This window comes from Anabrus simplex, chromosome 1 (genome assembly GCF_040414725.1).
Source record: "Anabrus simplex isolate iqAnaSimp1 chromosome 1, ASM4041472v1, whole genome shotgun sequence".
NCBI classification, from domain to species: Eukaryota; Metazoa; Arthropoda; class Insecta; order Orthoptera; family Tettigoniidae; genus Anabrus; species Anabrus simplex.
In genome coordinates this window covers 1,719,513,504-1,719,529,994 of record NC_090265.1, presented here as the reverse complement: position 1 = coordinate 1,719,529,994, position 16,491 = coordinate 1,719,513,504, and the positions used below count along the sequence as shown (strand labels likewise).

The 16,491-nt window shown below is 40.0% G+C and overlaps 1 protein-coding gene across 1 annotated transcript in view; it reads left to right on the top strand.

Annotated features, from left to right (window-relative positions):
- LOC136864048 (potassium voltage-gated channel protein Shaw) overlaps positions 1-16,491 on the top strand; it is a 393,645-nt gene that overhangs the window by 328,388 nt on the left and 48,766 nt on the right. The window contains exon 3 of the mRNA XM_067140580.2: positions 11,440-11,788. Within this exon, the coding sequence (XP_066996681.1) occupies positions 11,462-11,788 (327 nt within the window). The 5' untranslated portion in view covers positions 11,440-11,461. The remainder of the gene's footprint in view (positions 1-11,439; positions 11,789-16,491) is intronic.

The following is a 16,491-nucleotide window of genomic DNA, read 5'->3' as shown; positions in this document are numbered from 1 at the left end:
GCTCTGCATTTAGGGCAGTCGCCCAGATGGCAGATTCCGTATTTGTTTTCACCTCGTCTTTTATTAAATAATTGCAAAGAATTTGATAATTTATTGAACATCTCCCCTTGGTAAATTATTCCAATCCCTAACTCCTCTTCCTATAAACGAATATTTGCCCCAATTTGTCCTCTTGAATTCCAACTTTATCTTCATATTGAGATCTTTATATTACTTTTAAAGACACCACTCAAACTTATTCGTCTACTGATGTCCTCCCACGCCATCTCTCCACTGACACCTCGGAACCTACCACTTAGTCGAGAAGCACAATATGAAGAAAAGGCTACTGATGTCCTCCCACGCAATTGATTGATAAAATGCATGGCTCTTGATTTTGCCACAAGAATATCTAAGTTTACGGTATCGAAAGCACTAGTGAAATCAAGGAGGGTAAGGATCGTCACTTGTCTTCGATCTTTGACTTGTTGTACGTCATCTGTAATCTTCAGTAAGGCTAGTACTGTGTTCTTTTTTTTTAAAGCCAGACTGGAGAGAATCGATAAAGTATTCCAACAGCTGTTGGTGAAGCCATTATTCAAAAACCTTAGACAACGCTGCAATAACCGAAACGGGGCGGTAATCAGATGGTAGGTTAGGGCAGGGTTTCTTCGGTAGGGAGATTACAAGAGCTTCTTTCCACAGTGTTGGAAAGGTCCTTGTGTGTATGCAGTAATTAAATATGTTTGGGAGTATTGCATCTATAATATTTTTAAGGGGACAAATAGAAATATTATCGCTGCCTCTGGCATTTGAACTGATGGGAAATATGGATTTTTTTTATTTCGTGCTGGCTAATAGTGCGAAACGTGAAAAGTGGACGGTGCGGTGTTTGTTGTTTTAATATTTCAGCAATCGAATTGTGTTTGTTATGGGATCTGAGTGTGTACTCTAGCAGCAGACAAAAACGAATTTATCTCCTCTGGTGCAATATTTGGTTCGGAAGGTTTGTTGTCCGGTTTTCCAATGCCGGCTGAACGCAGTAGGCGTCAGGTGATCCTTGAATTCAAATTTCCGGCTGCTGAAAATAAGCAAATTTCTTATTCCTGATAGCTTGCTTCGTTTTATTTCTCTAGACAGGTACTGTTAAAAATTGTCTGATGAGATGTCGGTACTGCTTCTATATTGCATCGAAGGGCCATCATCGATCTGATTTCGCCCGTTAAATAAGGTGCAGGTTTACGCGTTCTTAGCTTTGCGTACTGGGGCGTGCTTGTCGTAAAATCTGTATAGAAGGAAGTTAAATCTTTCGATTTTAGAATCCAGGTTATTTATAAATATCACTTCATGCCATGGGAAGGCAAAAGCGTCTTGTAGGAAGAGTTGCGATGTAATGTGTTTCATCGTGGAACTCGAACTGAGTATGCTAAATAAATGAGGTCATGATGTGAAATACCTAGGACTGGGAACTGGCCGTGAGTGAGAATTTCGTCAAGATTACATTTGTTATCATTAGATCACTGCAGGTACCGGAAGTAGTCGTAGTTGAGTGATCGTGGTGAGCTGGGTTTAGGGTAAGCATAGTCATGTTACAGGATTCAAATACGTTTAGCAACTGTCTTGAGTCATACGTAGATCCAAGTACATTCGTATTAAAGTCACCAAACAGTATCACATGTTCGAGTCATTTTCGTCTAATATGAACATCAACTACTGCAATAATTATTTCAGTAGGAAGACAGCACCTTGCTTGTATTTCAGTAGCCACGACAGACGCATTGATACACCTTATCGACGAACCAGACATGTCAAGAAATAGCCAGAAAGCTTGGAGAATGCTAAACCGACTCAGTAATGACCCAAATTAAGAATCCACCCACGCCAATGTTTCGGCGAACCAAATTGTAAAACAACACATCTCCAATGGAAAGACCAATCACCTTATCAGAAAGATGGAACACAGGATCCACATAAATAAAGAAGCCAGAGCCAGCCTCAACCGTTTAACCTGAGTGAGTTAGAGAAATATATTCAAAACTGCATGAATGATAAAACAACAGGGTTAGATGATATAACATTTGAGCAAACACTTTGGCCCAACTACGAAGGAATGGCCTATGATCTTTTTAAAAGCTGTTCGATGTCCTTAACACTTAATTAGTCGCCCACGGAGATTTCCTCCGGACCGATTACATTTTGCAAGATACTGAACTTCCCTGTTGAACTGTGGGTCTCCCCGTCCCTATACCTTTCTCCTTGTTCATTTGGACTCGTCCCGTCAGCATTTCGGCGCGATCATGTATCCTGTGTGCAAGTGAGGGAACATTGTTTTGACGAGTGACATCGCCTGGACGTTTCTTCCGTGTGTGATTAAGTAAATTGCCTTATATTTTAGTGCATGACCTTGTTGTTTTGTTCTTCTAAACTTATTTTAGAAAAATATTATTTCATATTTCATATGATGTGATCGTCGTAGGTAATGGCGAGTCTCACGAATTTAATATCATAAGATCATTCGACATAGTTAAGGTTTACAGTACTCTGCTTTTAGATCATACAAACTGTGTAAAAAAAACCTACAAGTACTTAAAAGGGTTTCTTTTAATTATACCGAAGATAACTGCAAACGAACATGCCAAAACAACATCTTAAAGGACGAAAATCACGAGCATTTTTAACCGCGGAGGTTACCTCCGTGCGCAACTAGTAACGTATTAATTATCGCGCGACTATACAAGGGATAAAGATTCCGAAAATGTGTAGGAAATCACGGTGATGGCTGTTCCCTAACCTGGCAAGAAACTTTCAGACCAATCTCCTTACTATGTCACTATGTAAAATAATGGAATGAATGTTACTTAACCATTAACGGGAGTTTTAGACGAACTACTTATACCTCAACAGGCTGTATTTAGACCGGGAAAGAGTAGTATAGCACAGATCCTACATCTAACACAATGCATTGAGAACGGTTTCGAGATTACAAGAATCGCTGAATTGACATTAGTTGACCTTTCCGCTGCTTTTGGTGCCATAAATCACTGCATCCTACTACAAAAGCTTTACTGAACAACTGGCGACATCAAAGTAACGATAATGGTAACTACTGTCCCGGAAAATCGTCGCTTCTTAACTGAATTTCAAGAACAACGAAATAGATGGAGGAACCAATGGATTGGCCTGCCCCTAGGCAGTGTTCTGCCTCCTATCCTATACAAATGACCAACCACTACCAAAAAACACTAAAAGCTTTACGCCTGCGACACATATAGACATCCCGGAAACTTAAGGTATATTGGAAGGGAAAACTACTGAATTATTGCTTCACTCGCAGATATCGAGGAGTCACCTTGGTTCGCACACTTAGTCTACTTACAAGAAACATTGACAAAACATCAGGTAAGTTGACAGGCACTATTTGACGAACTCAGCCACAATCCCTCAGAACATCAATTTTAGCCCTATGTTACTCTCCGGGTGAATATGTTAGTCCAGTCCATACGCAACAGGTTGACACTGAACTCAACGAAAGCTGCAGAATCATTACTGGACGCTTGAGAAAATCCACTGCCTAGCTGGTATTGCTCCTGGGGAAATACGCAGAGAGAAAGCAGCGAGCAAGGAAAGAGTGAAGGCATCCACATCACAAACACACCCACTATTTGGATATTCCCCCGCCCAACCTCTCTCTTCGGACAACAGTCGGTCTCGACATGAACACTGATACCGCTAGAACGAGAATGTGGAAGGAAAGTACTGGTCATCTCTCCGATTGGATGACTCCAAAAGGAATCCTCCCTCCTGGCCTCAAGGAGGACTGGGCTACATGAAGGGCGCTCAACGGACTACGAACTGGAGTCGGCAGAACCAAGACCAACTACGATTACATTAGACCGTAACCCATAAAAAACATGGCGGACATCGGTGGGCGACATGAGAGATTGAGGGGAATATTATTTATGGTTATTCTGAGTCACCTAAAGAATACATCACAAGTTAAACGTCATGAAATGCAACTCATTAACTCAAAATATGAATATTCATGCACCAAAAACAATCGCGTAATTGTAATTTCAGTGGAAAAATAACGAAGGGAGAATTATGTTATCACACACACCAGTAAAATATTTCACGTATGAAACTCCGGACAGCAAATAAGATAAATAGATGTCAACGGATATAAGGAAGGTAATCCTCATTTCAACTCACGAGAAATGGGGTTAGATTTCGTTTACGGCCCTCCGTTGTAAAACAGTAGAAATGATTCAATTACATCATTCCTGTAACCGTTTAAAAATGTTCATATCTCGGCCGTAATTCTGAGCCACGATTTTTCGGATCTTTCCTGGATTGATTTAATTTTGTTGTTAGGTACGTTGGCTGATTTGGGAAAATGCTAGGATAGGTATAGGTAACTTCAGAAGTTTGCACTAGTATCACTTGGTTCGAAATTTTCCCTATTGACATTGACAAAACATCAGGTAAGTTGACAGACACTATTTGACGAACTCAGCCACAATCCCTCAGAACATCAGTTTTAGCCCTATGTTATTCTCCGGGTGAATATGTTTAGTACAGTCCATACGCAACAGGTTGACACTGTACTCAACGAAAGCTGCGAAATCATTACTGGACGCTTGAGAAAATCCACTGCCTCGCTGGTATTGCTCCTGGGGAAATACGCAGAGAGAAAGCAGCGAGCAAGGAAACCAACCAACCAACCAATTTACCTTAATACGGCACTAGGACTTTTGGAAATATGAACACTGAAGCTTTTGCTCTGACCCTATAATTGGACTTACATCCAGGCACACACCACATAAGACCCATCTAAATAAACTATAAACATACTCACAGGTAAGTGAAAATTTAAAGAAAATAGGTTCTGAGAAGGACATGAGGACAATCACCTTATCACCTTTATGAATAAACGGCTTCTTACGTCACTGAAAAAGGCTCTATAACATTACAAATGTTATAAATAGGTATAATTTTCGATTAATAATATTCTAATTACCGTAAATATTTGGTAACAACACGAATTACGCAAATCAAAACAAACACATGCTAGCACTCCAACTGCCACCATTGTGGACAGTTTCGATAGGTCGGAACGGTCTGAGGTAGTCTTGGCAGAACCAAGCTGAACCTGCAGAGTGACTCTCCCCTCTGTGATTGTGAGGACCTACAGGCACCAGTGTCCCTTGTGCCTAATAACATGCACGATGGAAGATTAAATACTTAATAATGATAAGGGCTACCGGGCCATCAGACGACATAGACCTGTGCCTCGGTGTCATTTAATTTATAATGTTATAACTCCATGCCATGTACCCGTACCTATACACTAAGGGTGCAAACTTACTCTTTCTTCCCTGTTAATAATGAAGGTAGTGATTTATGGTTTTTTTCTGTTGAGTTCGATTCAGTATTGCAAACCATACCATTTAGGGACCCTACTTGCCGATACGACGTATTACAGTTACTGTGAATCTTGTACGTTGGCCTTATATAGTCACGGTTTTCGTGACACAGATAGGTCTTATGACGACGATGGGACAGGAAAGGTCTAGTGCCCGGTGTGAAAATGGGAAACCATGGAAAACCATCTTCAGGGCTGCCGACAGTGGGGTCGGAACCCACTATCATCCGAATACTGGATACTGGCCGCACTTAAGCGACTGCAGCTATCGAGCTCGGTATTTCGTAATTTGTTAGATTTACCTATTGTCATGGCCGTATTGTAAAAATCACTAGTAGGGCCTACAACATTTGAGGTTATAAATCAATCATATTTTACCTTTCTTTAGGATTGTAAATATGTTTGGGTAACACCAGGTAAGCAGAACTGTGGCATGTACGAATGACGAACGCAGCAATTTATTAATACGATCTTACTTCGTCCAATTCTTACGTATAGAATTCGATTAGGATGTCTAAGAAGTAAGAAAAATATGCAAGAACTCCTCCGAAAAGGAAAGCACCGTTACCTCGTCTATAATGATCAATTCAGGAAGAGTATTTCGTTATCAACATAACCTAACCTAACATTGTTTCTCACGACTTTGGTACGGTTTGCATTCTTAGCCTTTGTGTTTTCGTATTGAATCTATCTATATAAATAAAATTGTAGGGGGTCCGCTGTCTGTAATTTCTTTTGTTTTGCCAATTTTTCAGATATTTATCCGTTTTAGGTCAACTCAAGACCGAATCGGTGGTTTTTACGTTTCGTGTCTGTTTGTTTGTCTGTTTGTCTGTCTGTTTGTCTGTTCCACCATTACGTCGAAACATCTGGATAGATCTCAACCAAACTTCATATTTAGAGTATACTCATCCCGGGGAAGGTTTCGATATGCATATCGTCTTAAAATCTTTGAATACACGGGGGAATTATAGGAAAACCAGAATGGTTTTTCCACCATCACGTCGAAACGGCTGGATAGATCTCAACCAAATTTCATATTTAGAGTAAACTCATCCCGGGGAAGGTTTCGATAAGCATATCATTTTAAAATCTTTGAATACACAGGGGGTTTATAGGAAAACCAGAATGTTTTTTTCCACCATCAGGTCGAAACGGCTGGATAGATCACAACCAAACTTCATATTTAGAGTATACTCATCCCGGAGAAGGATTCGATATGCATATTATTTTAAAATCTTTGAACAGACGGGGGGTTTATAGGAAAACCGGAACGGTTTTCCTCCATTTTCTCTTATACTATTGATTTTCTGTAAACTTAGTTTACCGTACGTGAAACGTCTCTTCATTATAAACAACTTTCGTTATGTTCATAATTTACCTTACTCTTCACATGACGGAGAAATTTACAATTTTCCGCTGGTATCATGCTCTGCATTGAGTGACCGACAGACCGACAACGAACCTACAGGTTACCATGGCAACGTCTCTGACTGCATGACAGCAGGGAAGTAACGTATTGACATTTTCCTCATCATACTTTTAAATTCGTGGTTGTTCCTTGGGTAGAAGGCAAGAGAGGCGTCAATCGGCCTATCTGCGGGATATTGGCGGAATATCGTTGGATGTTATAACCGCCCTCGAATAGATTAAGTAATAACACCATTAGTCATATTCTTATTATTTGTTTACCTAAGAATCACTGGACCTAAATTTCTCCTCTGTTACTGCTTTATTATATCCATAACTCACACTAGCATAATTTATTGAGGGGCATTTGATTTGCCAACACATTCACTTGGCATTTACATATTTGTCGTTATCCGGCTGTCCTCAGTTATAATCCATTTTCTATTACTTTCAACTTTCTTAACTGTATTATTTTCTTCCTTAATTACGCCGTATGTACGCGAGTGCTACAAACTGCTGGATGTATTTCCACCAAGACTCATATTTAGAATACACCTGACCTTGATAGGTTTTAGGGCAAATATTGTTTCTAAATCCCTGAACTGACTGGGGGTTTATACGAAACCGAAATAGTGATTTTGCACTTCCACAAAATATACACAACCAAACTTAATGGAAATCTACCTACCTTGGTAGAAATTAATTTCTAAACCTTTTTTCTCATGTGCATCATTTCGATACGAGGATTAATAAGGGAGATATCATTAATGGACCGTTTTTCTGTACAAGTCCCATCGGACTTAACTCACGAGCGGGTGCGTGTAAAGCGTATTCCTTACAACTTGAAAACTACTGAAGACATTCGAACCAAAATTTATATTTAGCATCCACCTGTCCAAAGGTAGGTTTTAAACGTAAATAACATTTCATGTTCCGGAATGGACTGGCGGTTTATAGGGAACCGAAATGGTGATTTTACTCTTCCACAATATATACAGAACAAGACCAACCTGACTGGAAATCTACCAAACGTGATGGAATTCCACCTCTAAACCTTTTCTTTTTTTTTTCATGTGCATTTTTTCGTCAGGAGGATTAATAAGGGAGATATCATGAATGGTCACTTTTGCAGGTTAAGTCCAGCGGACATAGCCAAAAAGGTGTTTTACATGGAGCAGATTCCTTATCTATATAAATCAAATCGTAACGACTGTGTGCCTCAACACTGACTATTTTGGCGAAATTTTCGTATCATACAGCTTTCCGTTTAAGGGGTAATAATGACCATCTCCATAATTTTTGGTTTAGTTTCCTGAAAGTCCTAATTTTTACCCGCCTCGCCCAAAATCCAGATTGCGGCATAATCTGCCAGAAGAAAAAGAAGATAATTGAAATTTGACAAAATTATACGTTTTAGCCTGAAACGAACAGAAAACATCCTAGATCATTAAATTTTTTACTTTTTATCCCCGAAGAATATCGAAATATGCAGGCAATTTTAATTATGGTGCAGACCTTCGGAAATTCCTATCACATAACGGATTGCACAATCTCAGTTCAATTTGGAATGATCTACAACCTTGGTTTTATGACTTTTTGCCGTACCTGTATCCCTTTTACGTTTGATTTTTCTCTATTAATCGATGTTAAATCAATTTGGAATTTTCACAAGCATAATTCATACTTTCGATTACTTATATGAAATACAGAATCATTAAACTCTTCACGAAAATTGGCCCACCCAGTAGCCATATGTGAGCCAAATGCTATGTATGCAGCTGTCACATAATTATCCGAAAAGTAATGTAATGTGAAATAATCTTACAAAACCTTTACCCTGTTCCATGTTTCTAACTCAATCTGACCCAAGAATAGATGACATATCATAGGACCAGCCATTTAGGCCACTAAATCCGGCGTGTCTTATGGTATAACCTTTGTCGATATGACGTACGTTTAGTAGCAGTTAATCTGTAAATGAAGGTCTTCAATATTGTAAACACGCATATACTTTCGTATGTCGATCTATATATATTCACTGATGTCGATTTGTAGCGATCGAGAAAGGGTGGGTCTGCTATTGTAATCAGTACTCCCCACACCGACTTTGACTGGCAGTAGGAAAGGGTTCCTTCTCCAACTCCTGTGTAACTGTCATTAGTAAGGAAGGCCTTGTAGAAGGCAAGTGAGCATGCAGTTTTGTTTAAAACTCCCCTACCCGATTGTGTTTGGCAGTAGGCAAGGGTGCCCGCCATTATAAAGAAATGTCCTCATGTAAAATGTGACTGGCATTAGGCATAGTGGCCTGCTATTTTGATGGAAACTCACCAACTTGGTGTGACTGGCAGTAAGCTGGCTGGCAGTAGGAAAATGGGCCTGGCATTATAATGATAACTGCACGACTCAATTTCGAGTAATAGTAGGGTAATTGCCTGCCATTATACAGTAATAGAAACTCCTCAACTGTAATCTGTCTGGAAGTAGGAAAGGGGGGCTGCCATTTTAACGAAAACTCCCCAAATCGATTCTGTCCGCGTAGTAGGCAATGGGGCCTGCAATTATAATGTAAACTTCCCAACTCGATTGTGAATGCCAGTAGGCAAGTGAGCCTGCCGTTATATCACAAATCCGTAACAAACACTTTACATTGGAAACAACGTACGGGGACCTCCCCATGCTCTTTCTCGGATAACGCTAAGAGACATACAATTTTAAAACAATCTTATTTACTGCATGTACACTATTTACTTCGATATTCGAATACAAAGTAGAATACCGTAGCGAAGCACGGGTACATTCGCTAGTTACGGAATATGCACATGCAATATATTAATTGTTTGTGTGTGTGAGGGTGTTTAGGGGTTGTAGTAAGGATGTAAAGGAGAGTGCATATAAGTCTCTGGTAAGACCCCAACTAGAGTATGGTTCCAGTGTATGGGACCCTCACCAGGATTACCTGATTCAAGAACTGGAAAAAATCCGAAGAAAAGCAGCTCGATTTGTTCTGGGTGATTTCCGACAAAAGAGTAGCGTTACAAAAATGTTGCAATGTTTGGGTTGGGAAGAATTGAGAGAAAGAAGAAGAGCTGCTCGACTAAGTGGTATGTTCCGAGCTGTCAGCGGAGAGGTGGCGTGGAATGACATTAGTAGACGAATAAGTTTGAATGGCGTTTATAAAAGTAGGAAAGATCACAATATGAAGATAAAGTTGGAATTCAAGAAGACAAACTGGGGCAAATATTCATTTATAGGAAGGGGAGTTAGGGATTGGAATAACTTACCAAGGGAGATGTTCAATAAATTTCCAATTTCTTTGAAATCGTTTAGGAAAAGGCTACGAAAGCAACAGATAGGGAATCTGCCACCTGGGCGACTGCCCTAAATGCAGATTAGTATTGATTGATTGATTGATTGATTGATTGATTGATTGATTGATTGATTGATTGATTGATTGATTGATTGATTGATTGATTGATTGATTGATTGATTGATTGATTGATTGATTGATTGATTGATTGGTGTGTATTATTACAGCGTGGTTTCTCCTCAGTCCGATAAGTGCTAGCAATTTTTAAGAAGGAAGCTGAATTATTTGCACCTGGCAGACACCTAAGAATGCCGTTATAGTAATGCGTATATCAAAATAAAGGCAGAAATGTATAACATTAAACTGAGTGATGGTGAAAGAGAGTGTTTATCTCCTTAATTCCTCACTGGCGTGCGGATGTGAGCTTGCATCCGGGAGATAGTAGGTTCGAATCCCACTATCGGCAGCCCTGAAAATGGTTTTCCGTGGTTTCCCATTTTCACACCAGGCAAATGCTGGGGCTGTACCTTAATTAAGGCCACGGCCGCTTCCTTCCAACTCCTAGGCCTTTCCTATCCCATCGTCGCCATAAGACCTATCTGTGTCGGCGCGACGTAAAGCCCCTAGCAGAAAAAAAGAAAAAATTCCTCACTGAGCTTGAAAACCGACTCAATTAACAAGTGATCCTTTACTTAGGTAAGGGAACCTCCATTATTGATAATTGCATTGAGGTTAGTTTGTTGATGTTTATATCTCGTGATGTCAATATGTAACTAGTCTAGTTGGCAGTAGCGATGAACCATTAAAAAAAGAGAATATGGTGGAGATATTTGCTTTTTAGTGTATAGCCTTATGTGCCGACTACTATAGCTTTAGAACAGTTTTGAATAATGCATTCCAATTAATAATTCACTGTAACGTATCTTACTTTTTGTCTTTTACTTCTTAGTTTTCATCTGTGCTTCTGATACGAGTAAAGAGACGTGCTTCGTGTAACACTTCTCGTGACTTGTCAAGTGTTTCATGTAACACTTTCCGCGACTTTTCCATGTAACACGTTCTCTTTATTTGTCACATTTTCCATGTAACACGTTCTGCGATTTGTCACATGCTCCATGCAACACGTTTCGGTACCTGTCACATTCTCCACGTAACACGTTCAGTGCCTTGTCACGTGTTCAATTGTAACATGTCCCGTGACATGTTCCATGAAGCACGTTTCGTTACTCGCCACATACTCCGTGTAACACGTTCCGTGACTTGTCACATTTTCCATGTAACACATTCCGTGACTTGTCACGTATTCCGCGACTTGTTCCAGGAGAGGGCAGGGCAGCGCCGGCATGAACCTCATCAACATGGACGCGGAGAACCGCGTGGTGCTCAACGTCGGGGGAATTCGCCACGAGACGTACAAGGCGACGCTGAAGAAGATCCCGGCGACACGGTTGTCGCGACTGACGGAGGCGCTGGCCAACTACGACCCCATCCTCAACGAGTACTTCTTCGACCGGCACCCCGGCGTGTTCGCGCAGGTCCTCAACTACTACCGCACGGGCAAGCTGCACTACCCGACCGATGTGTGCGGTCCGCTGTTCGAGGAAGAGCTCGAGTTCTGGGGACTGGACTCCAACCAGGTCGAGCCGTGCTGCTGGATGACTTACACCCAGGTACATTTAGAATACTACCTTCTCCCACTCAAATTGTTTTGATATGTATGCATAGCGAATTTTGATTGGCTGCGTCTTGCTATGTAGGCCACTCCTTTTCTTTCTTCCAGCTGTTATGTTATTAATAGAGCCGGGATTTCCATGCAAATGCATGTTTTTAAATAAGCTGGTTACAATTCTCAAACTTTGCAAATATTCGTTTGCTTAACAATTCCAAATAACCGTTCTTTTTCCGTGCATGTTTGCATGTTTTGGACTTTTTAGGACAAAATTCATGCATAATGCATATTTTGAAGATTTTGGATTTAATAGCGAATATTTGCACGTTTAATATTGCATAATATGACTTTTCTTGTGACTTTGGCGCATATATAATGCTAACTTGCATGATAGTGCCTTTTATGAATGTTGGTTTCCAGAATTTGGGGCCTTTTTTTCACGTTATACAGAATGTCTATTACTGAGAAACGGAGAGAATGTATTCCTGGCATCCTACATGACAACCAAAATTAGTACATAATCCAATTAACCAAACACTTTCTTATCTGCTGCTTGAGTAAACATTCACGTAAGCCGGAAGACCCCACGTCGATCTGTGTAATTTTTGGGATTAAATTGTCCCAGTTATACATTGTTATAAATCGAACCATAAATTGTGCATTACTCATTGACGGCTCATTCTTTCGTCTGTGTTAGATGAACAATATAAAACTTGTATCGCATTTCTGTGACGCCGCGTTACTGAGCTAGCAGCTGGTTTTGTACTGAACCCTCTTCCGTTGTTATCCTGGATTTTCCTACCGGGAACTCTCACTCGTCACTTTGTTATCGCAGCAGGCAATCAATGCCAGTTATTGAGGAGATTCAAATGTGTCTGCCATCATCGCACGGAGAAGTATAGCTGCGGCAGCTAGATATAAGTTGAAAAAAGTGATCCGTTCAAATCCTGATTTTGATTCGTCAAGCTTATATAAGACGTATTGTAGTGAAAATGCAAAAGACGTACAATTTGACCTCACTTTGTCCCAAATGTCTTCAATTAACTATGCACTGTCACTTCTTGTGACGTAGAACTTCTGTGCTTAAGGATGTGCTGACAGATAAACGGACGAGCTTAAATCAAGGCAATTTGGAGAAATTAGTTGTTGTACAAATGTTTCAAAAGGAAGTGAATTTTGATTGTGCATATTTCCAGTTTATCGTGCATGTTTTGCTATATGATAGTGCATGAATGCATGCATATTTTGAGATTTGATAGTGCATGGAAATCCGTGCTCTAGTTATTAACAACCAGTTAATGAAACTGATACGCTGCTGACCCTGACCCTGACCCTGACCCTGACAGAGCAGCCAGTAAATATCAAATACTGCCGGAACCTGGGTAAGACACGCCAAGCGTATGGAGAAGACGTAAGGTCACGAATCGAAGCGCATGCAAAAGATCTTTACAGATGCTTGCCTTTCAACAGACGGCAATGCACGCGTAGCAAAACCCAAATAGGAAGGAATGGGCAAAATGCTTCCTAGAATTCTTCAAGAGTTCAGACAGTCGTTAGTTCACGTGGCATGGCTCTGTATAGTCCTCCCCCTACAAGACGTAACACGTGTTCCGAGGAGCTCTGCCGCACAGAAACAAGAATTGACAGGGTGGACCAGGATCCAAATCTGTTTCACACGTAGGTGATATTGTTTTATCTACGACACGAATTCCAGTCGGCTGTCATCAACGTGGATATCACCCACCTCATCTCGACAAGAACGATTTTCTTCAGGGGAAAAGTTATGCTCGAAGTATTCTTCTATATTCAGGGACTAGTACATTTTGAATTAATTCCTGAAGGTCGAACTGTCACAAAAAAGGAGGTGTATAGTGTCATTCTTGGGCGTCCTCATTATGAAGCACGAGGAACATCGCCCGAACATACCAGTCTCTCCGGGTGAGCGAACTTCTGTAACTTCCGTATTCTCCACCGGATTACACCTCTTCCTGGAAGTCAACACCCTGCTGAGAGGGTGAAGACAAATGCGCGACTGCAGCACTATTTCAAAAAGTGATTCGGACGTCCTCTGTAAAATAAGTTCTTGTACATATTCGGTTAATTTTTCACACTATTGGTACATTATAATTGAGGAGCTGGGTGGAATCAATCAATCACTACTAAACTGCATTTATGGCAGTCGCCCAGGTGGCAGATTCCCTATCTGTTGTTTTCCTAGCATTTTCTTAAATGCTTGCAAAGAAATTGGAAATTTATTGAACATCTCTCTTGGTAAGTTATTCCAATCCCTAACTCTCCTTCCTATAAACGAATATTTGCCCCAATTTGTCCTCTTGAATTACAACTTTATTTTCATATTGTGATCTTTCCTACTTTTAACGACACCACTCAAACTTATTCGTCTACTGATGTCCTCCCACGTCATCTCTCCACTGACAGCTCGGAACATACAACTTAGTCGAGCAGCTCGTCTCGTTTCTCCCAAGTCTTCCCAGCCCAAATTTTGCAACATTTTTATAACGCTACTCTTTTGTCGGAAATCGCCCAGAACAAATCGAGCTGCTTTTCTTTGGATTTTTTCCAGTTCCTGAATCAAGTAATCCTGGTGAGGGTCCCATACACTGGAACCATACTCTAGTTGGGGTCTCACCAGAGACAAATAAGCTCTCTCCTTTACATCCTTACTACAACCCCTAAATACCCTCATAACCATGTGCAGAGATCTGTACCCTTTATTTACAATCATATTTATGTGATTACCCCAATGAAGATCTTTCCTTATATTAATACCTAGGTACTTAAAATGATCCCCAAAGAGAACTTTCACCCCATCAACGCAGTAATTAAAACTGAGACTTACTGAAAAAACATGGTCTGAGATATTGAGGTTCAACAAACTTCTGGCAATAACGATGTGAATGATACCTATGCTGCATATGTGATAAAAATATCAAACAAAACGGCATATGCTGTGGGTTCTAGCCTGTAAATCAAACGTCTTTCCTAAGTCGTTATTGGAATAACGGTCTGTTATGTTAAAATGCAGACCACGCTTTTCATGGAAGAGGGATTGAATTAAATACTTTGTAAGTCGACAAACAGAGCACGCGTGATACTATTTGTACAATAATCGGTAAACTGTCTAAGTCATTATTTCACCCAGCTCGTCAAGTAGATCTCAGTAGCGTTCGTACCCCCTTTACACGTTATCATTCTGTCATATATTCTATGTAACCTACCCTTCATTATTTACATTAGTGTATGTTTTACATTCTCTTATTTTCCTCAGTCACCTGTTTGTTACAATGAAAAATAACTTCTTTCTCTTTCCGGAGCGACAGTTCGACGATTGTGTGAAATTATTTCTGTCCTATTTTAACTGTATAATTGTGAAATTCTCTAGGGAAGTTTTGATACGTCACCCTTCGGAATTTCATTTTCCACAAACCAAAAAAAAAAGTAATGGAAATTTTAACACTCGTATTTCCTAATCAATTCAGAGAGCAGGATAGTAAAACTTCTTTAAACTGAAAGACATAATTTATCTTTAATTATAAAAGAAGTCTTCCAAGTTTAGAATTGAAAGATAAAGGCACGTCCATTGTATGTACTACGTTTAATCGCTTCGGATGGTAAACCAGATGCAGAAGAAACTACGCTGTGCAATGTACAGTCAACTTGGTAGGAGAACAGTTAGAAGGTTGAGATTATATAAAACCATTTTTTCAACCAACATTATGATAACATATTAGAGTCTGGCTGGACGAGCTGTATCAAGAGCACCTCGCTTCAGTAATTGAGACAGTTGAGAAGAAGACGTTTTGCTGGTATGAAGATTGGTGGTGATTATTGTTTTAAAAGGAAGTACAACTGGGCAAACATTCTCTGTTAGCACTAATCAGAGGGAAAGGAATGATGGGATTCGACACTTCGAAATATGAAGGAATCGGCAAAACAAAGAGAAGAGCCACGAAGGGTATGAAAATGAAGACTCCCTAGGATTCGGAAATCTAATACCGTGGGGGTCGAAAAGAACAAGAGTTGACCATGGGAGGTCGGATGGGAGAAATAAAAGTGAAGAACCTGGCACAAGTAAGTAGAAGCAATGCCATTAGTGAGCTAAGGGCCCCGTGGTCGCCAACCCACGTTACCACGTAGAACAGTAAGAAGGTTGAGAATATATCAAACCATTTATTCAACCAAACAAGATTATTATTATTATTATTATTATTATTATTATTATCATTATTATTATTATTATTATTATTATTATTATTATTATTATTATTATTATTATTATTATTATTATTATTATTATTATTATTATTATTATTATTATTATTATTATTATTATTATTACAAGAGGTTCCATACAAACTTATATTACTCGAGGCAGAGAGGGTCGCTAGAAAGTCAGAGAAATGAAATTTAAGAAGATTAGGATAGAAAAGCAAAAAACAAAAATGAAGAATAAAGAGCAAAGACACCTCTCAGGCAACTTGGGGGATACCTTGTTAGTCTGTCTGGGTAACCCTGAGCTGGCACAGCCCTCGGGATCAACAAGCACACAAACCCCCCACCCCCCCGCATTGACGTCAAGGTCATGGTGTCCCTAGAGAGGGCCAAGGTCACCACGGTCCGGATTAACGAGGTTTGCGGGGCTGAGTGGCTCAGACGGTTAAGGCGCTGGCCTTCTGACCCCAA